This window comes from Capricornis sumatraensis, chromosome 3 (genome assembly GCF_032405125.1).
Source record: "Capricornis sumatraensis isolate serow.1 chromosome 3, serow.2, whole genome shotgun sequence".
Classification (NCBI taxonomy): Eukaryota; Metazoa; Chordata; class Mammalia; order Artiodactyla; family Bovidae; genus Capricornis; species Capricornis sumatraensis.
Genome location: NC_091071.1, coordinates 151641529 through 151654002, shown reverse-complemented (window position 1 = coordinate 151654002; position 12474 = coordinate 151641529). Strand labels below are relative to the sequence as shown.

At 43.6% G+C, this 12474-nt stretch overlaps 1 protein-coding gene across 1 annotated transcript in view; it reads left to right on the top strand.

The window, feature by feature from the left end:
* NHEJ1 (non-homologous end joining factor 1) overlaps positions 1–12474 on the top strand; it is an 89787-nt gene that overhangs the window by 3666 nt on the left and 73647 nt on the right. The window contains exons 3-5 of the mRNA XM_068969160.1: positions 675–887; positions 7775–7913; positions 8846–8904. Of these exons, the coding sequence (XP_068825261.1) occupies positions 675–887; positions 7775–7913; positions 8846–8904 (411 nt within the window). The remainder of the gene's footprint in view (positions 1–674; positions 888–7774; positions 7914–8845; positions 8905–12474) is intronic.

Genomic DNA, 12474 nt, shown 5'->3' with positions numbered 1-12474 from the left:
GTTTTCTTCTTTCCTGTTCTGATGTTTTTATTTTCCCTCCCCTTCCTCTTCTGCCTACTATCTTCTCTTTTAAAAATATGTCTTCATTTACATGGCTGCATCGGGTCTTAGTTGTGACATGCAGGACCTTTCATTCTGGCTTGAGGACTTCTTCTCTAGTTGCAGTGTGTGGGCTCCAGAGTGCACTGGCTCAGCGGTTTCTGCACACGGGCTTAGTTGCCCCTCAGCACGGGCCCTTCACTTGCTCCTCAAGGTTCTGGATCTTCCCGAACCAGGGATTGAACCCTCATACTCTGCATTACAGGGTGGATTCTTAACCCACTAGACCACCAGGGGAGTCCCCTGCCCACTGTCTTCCTGTTAACCAGAGCTTTCCTTTGCTGTTACCTATGAGAGTCCCAGGTGGCACTAGTGGTAAAGAACCTGCCTGCCAATGCAGGAGACGTAAGAGACTTGGGTTCAATCCCTGAGATGGGAAGGCCCCCTGGAGGAAGGGAAGGCAACCCACTCCAGTATTCTTGCCTGGGAAATCCCATGGACAGAGGAGTCTGGCGGGCTGCAGTATGTGGGGTCACACAGAGTTGAACATGACTGAAGTGACTTAGCATGTGTGTACAAGGGAGTCAGTTTCCTTTTAGCATTCTCACTCTATACAAATCCTGCTGTCTTTTTAGGAGCTGAACAAGCGCCTGACTGCTCCTCCCGAGGCTTTTCTTTGTCATTTGGATGATCTGCTTCGCCCGTTGTTGAAGGATGCTTCTTGCCCTGGCACGGCTACATTCTCCTGTGATTATGTGGAAGAGGCACTGATACTACGGGTGCGGAGTGAGCTTTCTGGCCTCCCATTCTATTGGAATTTCCACTGCATCCTAGCTAGCCCTTCACTGGTAAGTGCAGTTTGAACATGGGGTAGGGAAAGGGGTGCCAGCTGCTCCTTCTTCTCAAAGCTTCTCATATGAAGCTTTTGGTACTCTCTCTTCTTTTCTTTTTATTTGTAAACCCCATTTGAAATTCTTCTCCAATTAGAAAACTTTTCTTAACTAGAAAGAAGGCATAAAGGTTTCTTGACTGGTATTCCTTTCCTTATAAAAGGAATAGAGTTTGGGTCTACATGCTTGACTAAGTATCTTTAGTCATTACTTGATTTATTGAACATTTATTAAGCATCTACTGTGGGCTAATTGTTGGGTGTTCAGATTTAAAACAATATAGCCTATTGGTGGCTCAGACAGTAAAGCGTCTGCCTACAATGCGGGAGACCTGGGTTCAATCCCTGGGTCGGGAAGATCCCCTGGAGAAGGAAATGGCAACCACTCCAGTACTCTTGCCTGGAAGATCCCATGGACGGAAGAGCCTGGTAGGTTACAGTCCATGGGGTTGCAGAGTCGGACACAACTGAATGACTTCACTTCTCTTCACTTTAGCCTATTCCTGGATTCATAATCTAATGAGAAGACAGACAAAAAGCAGGATAAAGGATGGCATATACGTTGATCAAGATAAGCTCAGGATGATTGAGAAATCTGGAAAACATTTTTGAAAAGATCTTCTGAGCTGAGTTTTGAAGATGAGTAGGAACTAATTGGAGAAAATGAAAAAAATCATTCTAGGCAAGAGTGCATTTTGAGAGGAGTGGAGTGTGGAGCAAGTGGGGGAACTTCATGACTGCAGAAAGTTGTGAGAAAAGAGGTAAACAATAACAAGATCTTGAAAGATTCTGATGAGTTTGGATTTGATCCCAAAGGCAACAGGGATTCATTGAAAAACTTTAAGCAGGGGTTTCAGTTCAGTTCAGTTCAGTCGCTCAGTCATGTCCGACTCTTTGCAACCCCATGAATCGCAGCACGCCAGGCCTCCCTGTCCATCACCAACACCCGGAGTTCAGTCAGACTCACCTCCATTGAGTCAGTGATGCCATCCAGCCATCTCATCCTCTGTCATCCCCTTCTCCTCCTGCCCCCAATCCCTCCCAGCATCAGAGTCTTTTCCAATGAGTCAACTCTTCTCATGAGGTGGCCAGAGTACTGGAGTTTCAGCTTTAGCATCATTCCCTCCAAAGAAATCCCAGGCTTAGCAGGTAATAGTCACTCACATTGGTTGATTTTAGTTGAGTTTATCAAAATTTCCACCTTGCTTTAGACAGAATTTATGTTTTTGTTTAAAACCCCTGTACCTTTTTCTAAGTAACACCAGGGGGCACTGTTCCCTCAATAATGCTTGTTGTGGCACCAAAACATTTGAGCAGCTTTGGGGAAGCCCTCCCAGTAGCTACTCTTACTTTGTATCACACAGCCCTGGAAATTCAGACAAGTGAGACTGGAGAGGCAGTTCTCATTGGAAACTTATGAGCTCTAATAGTTATTTCTTTCAAAAGAATACAGTAAAGGATACTTGCATAATGATAATATAATGGAAAGTAATATGTTAAGAACACTTAGCTCTCCTAGGCAAATTTCTCTAGTCGGAGAGCGGCAATTTAAAAAGAGGCAGCAGTATTTAGAGTCGAATGAATCTTGGTTGGCCATGGGGAGAACAATTTATTAATAATTATGCTTCAAGATATATTATTCAAAGAAGAAGAATGCCATCCCAGGGAAACCCCTGTACCTGAGAAAGCTTTATAGGGGAAAATTTAGAACCAGTGGACATGGGCGAGGATGTAGGTGGATTCTATTTCAGGCTTGTATGTGTCTGTGAGGTCACACAGTCATAATTTTTGTTTGTTACTCATTCTTGTCATAGCTCTTATTTAATTCTTTTTGAATGAGTAACTCATGCCAAAGGCAAACACTTCAAATGGCATTTAAGGGTATGTCATTAAGAAATCGGTCTACTTTCTATTCCCTTCGCAGTCCCTCATTTTCCTTCTCTAAAACAACTACTGCTGTCACATTCTTGTGAATTCTTAAGGAAAGCTACATATATGTTTGTGTGTATGTATCTATACATTTATATATGGATATACGTATATATATGAATATACTCATACAGTCAGAATCAGATCTTTGGATATGTATGTATTTTCACAAATGTTAACATGCTGTTCGCAGTGTCCAGTACCTTGCTTTTTTCACAAGTTTTAGAACTTGGAAATCATTCACAGTAATACATTTAGAAGACCTGCCTTAATATTTTTTTAATGGCCACATAGCATTTTGATGAATGGATATATCAACATGTATTTAGTTGATCTGCTGCCAGTAGATGCTTAAACTCTTTCCATTCTTTTGTTGTTGTATGTAATAAACACCCTTGTATTTACTTTTTCTATGTGTAAATGTGTGAGTAAATTCCTAGAAGTGGAATAACTGAATCAAGGAATACTTGCATCTTTAATAAATCGCTAACATAATGCCGTCTTGTCTTCTGGAGAGATTATGCAGTATAGCTCCTCCTCATCATACAAGGGAGTGAGAGCGTCCCTCTTCATACAGGGAGCTTCCCCACCTCCTCTACCACATGGTGTATTCACGTTAGTAATGTGTTGATAATAGTTTTCCTATCTCTGCAAGATATTATGGGAGGTATAAAGCTTCCTAACACAGAGCCCATTTCCCCTTCTGGCCAAGCTCTCTTCATCACCCACACCTTCCTACTGTTCAGTCTTTCTATTATCTAATCCTGTTTTGTTATCGTTATCTTTTTTCCCAGTGTAATTCTTTTTTGGAAATAATTTTATTTCTCTGCTTTTGGCCGCGCTGGGTCTTTGTTGCTGTGCCGGCTTTTCCGTAGCTCCGGCGAGCAGGGGCTACTCTCTAAGTGCGGAGCGCGGGCTTCTCTTCATGGCGGTTTCTCCTATTGCGGAACACGGGCTCTCCGAAGCTGCGGCGAGCGGGGGCTACTCTCTAGGTGCGGAGCGCGGGCTTCTCTTCGTGGCGGCTTCTCCTATTGCGGAACACGGGCTCTAGGGCATCATGGCCTCAGCAGCTGTGGCTCGTGGGCTCTAGAGCACAGGCTCAGTAGTTGCGCACATGGGCTTAGTTGCTCCAAGGTACCCAGGTTCTTCCTGGATCAGGGATCAAACCCATATCTCCTGAATTGGCAGGTGGATTCTTTACCACTGAGCCACCAGGGAAGCCCTAATGTAATTCTTGATATTCCATATTTTGAGTTTCAAATTTGTCACCTCTTTGGCAATTTTATGATTCCCAGGAGTCACATCCAAAGTTGTTGTTTTTTTGTTTTGTTTTTTTTTTTCCCATAGTGGAAGGAGCACAGGGTTTGGAACCAGCAGACCTGAACTTGTAACTTAACTCCACCACTTTGACTACTTGTCTCAGCTTGGATAAGTTACTAAGTTTTTATGAGACTCAGTCTCTTCATCTGTAAAATGAAGATACCAATCATGACCTCACTACAGAGTTGTGAGGATTAGATAAGAGAATATGTCGCATTACTTGGCCTTAGCATTAAAGTGGACCTATGAGAGCAAATATTCCAATTCCGCCATTGTTCTTTTTAAAAAAGACAGGGACCATGAGAGTACTTGGGGGTGAAGTCATTCTCACATCCAGGTATAGTTAGAACCAGGGTAGCATGTTAATCTGATTGCCAGTCTACTGTCTTTTTCATTAAATTCAAGCATGCTGTGTTTCATCTTGGGATTGATAACTGCTGTCCTGCTCTTCTGACTCATGAACATTTCAATGGGAAATCTGAAGACGTTGGGGAAAATTATAAATAGCTTTTCCTCTAGACAAGATTGGCAACTCCTGCTTCTATATCCACCACACTTCCTGACTTCCTTAGCTGTTGGGAGCTCTGTAAGGGCAGAGGCCTCGCAGGGTCAGAGCACATATTTGACACCCGGTAGGTATTTATTGAATTGACTTATTGAACTGCATCTTTCCATATGTTGCTGTCCGTAGATGAAGGGGAAGGAGTGTCCCTGGCCTCCTACAGCACTTCAGCGTTTTTCCTTGTAGTGTCTGTGGATTTGCTTTGAAATCTATTGCTTCAGCCACAATGTCTTATTCTAATTAATTGATCTAAGACAGGGTTCAGCTAATGTTGAAATGAGTTATACCCCAATGATTCAGAGTGGTGTAACCCAACTGTGTGAAATTATTTCAGAAGCTGAAATATTCAATGATAAAAAGCTTTTAAAAAATGCTATATAGACATTGGAGTCCTATCAATAATTGAAATAATCACCACATTTAATTAGACATGGCATTGATTAAAAGCTGTTTCTCATCATGTTTCATGCTGTTTTATTTACTACCGTTCAAAGGAATTGCTGTGAAAGTAACCCCCAGAGAAAGGTTGGTTATTAACTTTAGGAGTTTCTATTATTTGAGTGCTGCTACCAAATAGATAGTGACGCTGCTCAGTTAGCAGTAGTAGTTATTTTCAATTCAGCCCACCAACCATTGACTTGCTTTCAGATAAGTATTCACCTGTTTTTCCTCCTGGTCTCCCTTGAAAAGGTCCAAACTTAAAACAATTCCTAGGAAAGAGGGTTGAGTCTGGAACAGATACATTTTCCAAAAGCAGGACTTCTGCCACACTCTGAACAGTCCTGCCTGGAGGTTTAAGTTCATACTAAGGACTGAGCTGGGAGATAGTACCTGGTTGGGGTGTGCTGTGTGACAGAAAGCAGGGACCAGTCTCTATGGCTGGACTTGACTACTGGCCTCCCACGCTGCACTGTTACCCCTGCATTTCTTGGATCCTGGTGCTGATACAAAAGCTGTTGCCATTAACCCCTAACCTCCCCCACAGCATCACACACCCAGTGTCTTTTCTTCTAGAAATCTGTCTGTAGTGAAAGATCTCTTCCTCTCAGTTTGAGCTGTGATACGCTTGAAGCCTTTAGTAATAAGTTTTACTAGAAAATTAATGGACATGCACACAGAAGAGTCTGAAGAATTCAGACTTCTGATCCTGGTCCAAATGAGTCTGGCTTGTACATCTTATTGGCCACTTCAGTACCTTTTCTTCATTTCAAGCCTGTGTGGGCTATCTTTGTCTAAAAGTTCTCCTGTTCAGGTCTAGGGCAGGTATTGGCATACTGTGGTCAGCAGGCCAAACCTGGCATGCTGCTTGTTTTTGTAAAGTTATATTGGAACCCAGCCACCCCCGTTTATTACATGTTGTTTATGGCGGTTTTCTTGCTACAACAGCTGAGTTGAGTATTGTGGCCGGGACTGTATGGGCCGCAGACCTGAAAATATTGACCATCTTTCCCTTATAGAAAAAAAATTTGCTGACCTCTGATCTAGGGCATTTCTTCTTAGTGCCTCTTAAAAGAAACAATTCTCCTTGAGGGAAAGGAAAGGAACTTTCATGATACTTCCCAGGCATAAATGATCGAATTTAGCTATTTTTTTTTTTGGCTGGCTGTTGTACACCATGTGTAGGTGAATGGAATAGTTATTCTATATAACTATGCATTATCATATAAGCATCACCCTAGCTGCACTACCATATGGCCATGCTTGCATCCTTCTTTACCTCTGGTTAAGAGCAAGCCATGTGGAAGGCTAGCTTATTCCTTCCTAGGCTGGTCTTTCGGTGACTGGCTTGCTTCAGTTACAACAATGATCTTAAGACTTTGCTGCATTTGTGGGGACAGATTGAAACTCTGGCCTCATTGTGGGCTGTTATCAGCCCTGAACATTCAAAAAGCTAAGATCATGGCATCCAGTCCCATCACCTCATGACAAATAGATGGGGAAACAATGGAAACAGCAATAGAACTTATTTTCTTGGGCTCCAAAATCACTACAGATGGTGACTGCAGCCATGGAATTAAAAGATGCTTGCTCCTTGAAAGAAAAGCTATGACCAACCTAGATATTAAAAAACAGAGACATTACTTTGCTGACAAAGGTTTGTCTAGTCAAAGCTATGGTTTTTCCAGCAGTCATGTGTGGATGTAAGAATTGGACCATAAAGAAAACTGAGTACCAAAGAACTGATGCTTTTGAACTGTGGTGTTGGAGAAGACTCTTGAGAGTCCCTTGGACTGCAAGGAGATCCAACCATCAATCCTAAAGGAAGTCAGTCCTAAATATTCATTGGCAGGACTGATTCTGAAACCGAAACTCCAATACTTTGGCCATCCGATCCAAAGAACTGACCCTGATGCTGGGAAAGATTGAAGGCAGGAGAAGAAGAGGGTGACAGAGGATGAGATGATTGGATGGCACCATCAACTCAATGGACATGAGCTTGAGCAAGCTCCAGGAGTTGATGATGAACAGGGAAGCCTGGCATGCTGCAGTCCCTGGGGTTGCAAAGAGTTGGACATGACTGAGTGACTGAACTGAACTGATCAGCCCTGAAATGGCTCATAGTGTCTGGGTCTGATCTGACTTTCAAAGTTCTCTACTTTCTGCTGTTGTTTGTCTTCTGTTACACTCCAGCCAGCATACTGTTTTAGCTGGATCCACTTTCTTGAAGGTTACCTGGATCTTCTGCTTTTGTCTCTAAATTTTTGCTGAGAGTTGAGTCCACGCTTTCCTCTTATCACCTGTATCACAGCCTTCTTTTTACATCATGACTCGAGGTTATCTGTTCATGTGTGCTCTCCTTTATTCTTCCCATCCTCTTATCTGTGCCACAAAGAAAATCCCTGGACCTCTTTCACATACTTATTAAGTTATTATACCTGTGTTTACATTCATGTAAACATGTTGCTCGCTTATAAAAATATAAATTCCTGTGAAAACATTTTTTTTTTTTTTAGTATTTTTTCCTAATACCTTATACAGCGTTAGGGAGTACTTAATGTGTATCTGTTGACTAATTAGTATCTCTTCCATGGAAGGTCTCCCAACATTTGATTCGACCTCTGATGGGCATGAGTCTGGCATTGCAGTGCCAGGTGAGGGACCTAACAACGTTGCTTCATATGAAAGATCTAGAGATCCAGGACTACCAGGAGAGTGGGGCTACACTCAGCCGAGGTGAGAGGACATTCCTTTAGACATCGTGTGGGGTTTTTCATTTGTTTGTTTTAAATGATTTTATTTATTTATTTTTGGCTGTGCTGGATCTCTGTTGCTGTGTGGGCCACTCACTAGTTGCGGCGCGTGGGGGCTATGCTCTAGTTGTGGTGCATGTACTTTTCATTGCAGTGGCTTCTCATTGAGGAGCACAGGCTCTGGGGCACACGGGCTTTAGTAATTGCGGCTCCCGGGCTCTGGAGTGCAGACTCAGTAGTTGTGGCGCATGGGCTTAGTTGTTCTGTGGCAAGTGGGATATTCCCAGGTCAGGGAGCAAACCTGTGTCTCCTGCATTGACAGGCAGATTCTTTACTACTGAGCCACCAGGGAAGCCCAGGACATTCTTTGGGAGTTGGGTGGGGAGTGGTTGAAGGGCCTTTGGAAAGGGGGAGACTCATTTGTATTAGGGAGGTGCTTCCCCGGGTGCTGGGTGCTAACCAGGAACTGGAGATTAGATGACACTTCTTTTGCTTCAAGTGTCTGGCTGGGGCCCAGGTGTCTAAGAGATGCTGTAACTGAGTCAGACATGCCCTAGGCAATGGCCAGGTAAGACTCTGGAAAGGGGCCGACAGCTGTACAAAATTGCATAAGGGCAAACATGACTTGGGACTTTAGAAGGCTGCATAGCTCCAACTTCAGATTAAAAATTCAATCCAACCTGTCTTTGTGATAGGAAGACCTTTGAGTGCACGTGCTGCCGCTGAACCCGTTGTCCTGGCTAATCATCCTTTCCTCCTCCTGCTTGTGCTCTTCTCCCACTGGATCGCTGTCTCTGGATGTTGCATGTTTATCCTTTTCCCCAAGAATTCCTGGGCTCTGTTCCCTTTCCATCTCACGGGTAGGGAGCTCGTTCTAAGACTCATATTTTCTTTCTGTCTCCCTTCTTGTTACAGATCGGTTGAAGACAGAGCCATTTGAAGAGAATTCCTTCTTGGAACGATTTATGGTAGAGGTAAAGTGTTCCTTATTTCCTTTCTCTTTCTGCAGCCTCCACTTTACTTCCTCTTTCCAGGTGCCAGAGTAGTGACTTGCATTTTGGGTATTGGGTTTGATTGCATGATTGAAAAATCTATTTTCTAGAAAAGTCACCTACAGAAAGTCTGAAAAGCTTAAGATGGAGAAGTTGGGGAGAAGTAGGGGGAAAGATGTAAAAGGTAGAAGTGGGCTGATTAACATTTGTAAAACATCTCTGCTGTAGTACCTAGGCATTTTATTTGGTATTCTCTTGGAAAGCTTGGTTGACCAGTTACTAAATTTTTGCTTGTTGCGATTTGATCCCAGGTCTGGATTGTGGAGCAAGGGGCTAGTCATTATTACTTGTCCCCTTGTACATCCTGCAGTAGGGGATGGTGAAAAGCACAGGGCTACCATTTGGGGACGGTCTTGTGGGCGCAGTAGGCTGTGGAAAATCACAGTGTTTATGCAAGAGGACTGGCAAGGGAATGAATGGGGAGTAGATAATTGTGGCCTGTCAGAAGCTCCTTCCTAGGTTTCCCTTCTAAGGATTGAGCTTGGCCAAAAGAAACATCTATTAAATGCCAAGCAGGGGGAATATTAATAATAGTGACCTTTGATAATACCAGTCAATATTGATCTTTTTCTCTAACTCTTCTGGGAGTTGTTGGTTGTACAGTTAGTACCCTAGTATTATTGCACTATTTTCTAATTATACATGTTACCCAGGTTGGTACTTTATTGTGTTATGCTGTTATAATATTTATCATATGTATGGATTATTCATTTTTCTGTCTTGTCTTCTAGGCTAATTTGTCAGCTCCTTGTGGGCAGGGACTGTGACTCATACTTCTTTTGAACCTGAAATTCGTGCTTTTCACAGGGCTGGGCAACAGGCAGGTGTTCTTGATTCGGATCCTTCTGTCCTGCCTCTGTCTGTTGACTGAGCAGTAGCTGCATGATGCTTGAGGTCTTAACAGTGAGAACCAAACGTGAACGGAGCCCTCAGTACCTCTACTAACGTGGTTGTAATTCTGGAGGAGGAGAGATGCGTTGCTAAGTCCTGAAGCAGAACAGGTTTTAGGTATTCATGGGGAAAAAGAGACCATTAAACCAAAACTTGGGACAGAGAGATTTCCTAGGCCCTTTTTCTTTCAGATAGCTTCTCCTGTCTATAGGTTTATGTATTAAGGAGGTTAATGTAGGCTGGTATGACATGCTTGTTCCATGCCTCAGCCCCTTAGTCAAACAATGTTAGGGTTATTCTTAGCTCATCAGGGAGGTGCCTTCCTATCTAGTGCCTGCATACCTATTCAGCTTGGTTTCTCAGCATTTTTTTTTCTGTATATTTTATGCGTCAGCCATATAGAATGGCTTTGAATTGCCAAAAATGCTGTTTTCTCTCACCTTTGTGTCTCTGCACACATTGTTCCTTTATCTAGAATGCCCAATGCTCTGGTCTTTTCTAGCTTGTGAACGTCTATTAATCTTTCGAGTGTCAGCTTCAGCTTCTTCGGGAGACCTTTACAGACTGTCCTTGTAAAGATAATCCTTCTTTCCTGAGATGATAGTGCCTGGGTTCATGCCTCATTATAGCTTCATAATGATGCTGTTTGTATGCTTGCAAAAGTATGTCTTTTTCCACTGAGCTATGGACTCTTTGCTTCTCGGCCTTTTGGCTGAGATCGCAGACGATAAAGCATCTGTCTACGATGTGGGAGACTCGGGTTCGATCCCTGGGTTGGGAAGATTCCTTGGAGAAGGAAATGGCAATCCACTCCAGTACTATTGCCTGGAAAATCCCATGGACAGAGGAGCCTGGTAGACTACAGTCCATGGGGTCGCAAAGAGTCGGAGACAACTGAGCGACTTCACATTCATGGACTCTTTGAAGGGCTTCCTTCCCTGGTGGCTCAGATGGTAAAGCGTCTGCCCGCAATGCAGGAGACCCGGGGTTCAATCCCTAGGTTGGGAAGATCCCCTGGAGAAGGAAATGGCAACCCACTCCAGTATTTTGTTGCCTGGAAAATCCCATGGACAGAGGAGCCTGGTAGGCTACAGTCCATGGGGTCGCAAAGAGTTAGACACGACTGAGAGACTTCACCTTCACTTTCACTTTCATGGACTCTTTGAGGGCAAGAACCATGTTGAATGTGTTTCCATGTTCCCAGCACCAAACATAGTGCCTGGAAGTAATAGGTTCTCAATGAGTTTGTGGGTAAATATGTTGATAAACCTATGCTAGAGGGATTTTATGAAAATTGTGGCTGTGTGGGCTGTGGATCCAATGTTGCTTGTTAGACTCATATTCGGGATCTTCAGTTTTTCTTCTGATTTACTTTGTGGCTTTGATAAATCACTTCTCTCGGAGCCTCTATTTTCTCATTTGTAAAATTGGAGGCTCATTTCACACTATTGAGGTGGGGGGAACACTGTGGAACTGAATGAGAAAGCATGTAGAAAACAGGTGTTAGCCCAGGAAGGAGATTGGTGTTTTCGAACCAACTGCGTCAAGAATACTGGTCCTCTAGGTTCTGGGTGGATCACATCCAAACTGCATAGACTTGTAGAGTTTTATTATATCTGGAAAAGATCTGAGAGATAGCAGTAGCTTTCCATTTCATAGCTTAAGAAATTGGGGCTCAGGGCCTTTCCTGGTGCTCCAGTGGTTAAGAATTTGCTTTGCAATGCAGGGGATGCAAGTTTGATCTCTGGTTGGGGAACAAAGATCCCACGTGCCATGGAGCATGTTGCAACTAAGATCTGTCACAGCCAAATAAATAGATAAATAAAATAAAAGCAATTGGGCCTCAGAAAGGTTAAGTGACTTGCCTAAGGTCATATGTGGTAGCTGTAGGTTTAGGACCATCCACACTTCTTGACTCATAGTCTAGTATTATCCCTATTTTGCTTTGCTGCTTTTACTGGTCATACACACAAATTAGAGGAGAGTCAAGGGCTGGGATAATGTTGAATTCTTATGACCTCTGGGATCACTGCACTGTCCTCAGAATGTCCTACAGAGCTGCTAGAACTGAAAGATTTCTTCCCAGGACTGCAGCATTTCTTATGGCCACTGCATCTTTTCAGCAACTCTGCTTGCCTGGGGTCCTACAAACAGGACACAGAAGGGTCATAGGGTCACTCAAGACTGAGCTGAAAGGATGTGCCATCAAAATAAGCAACATAGGAAGATAAACAAACTGGGGACAGAGAGCTCGGGATGAAGGTGCAGGGGCCAGGGCCAATGTCAGAGGGCTGTGCGGTCAGTGCCTGGGGTCTGTTTTCCTGGTTCTCACTGGGACAGTTGCTAGGCAAGAGGCCATCGAGATAGGGTGCAAGGGGCAGTGGATGGGAGGTTTCTAGGACACTAAGTCCAGGAAAAATATTTAAGGATTGAACAGGGGTTACCTCTCCATATTTAGACCTTTTGTTTTTCCTCTTCCCTTAAGAGCCTGACTTTCATTTCCAGGGAGCCCAAAGGGGCCAATCGATGGTGACCTAACTAGAGGAGGAATCCTGGCAATGCCCATTCAAGTCAGGGCTAGCCCTGTTCTCACAGAGGGCA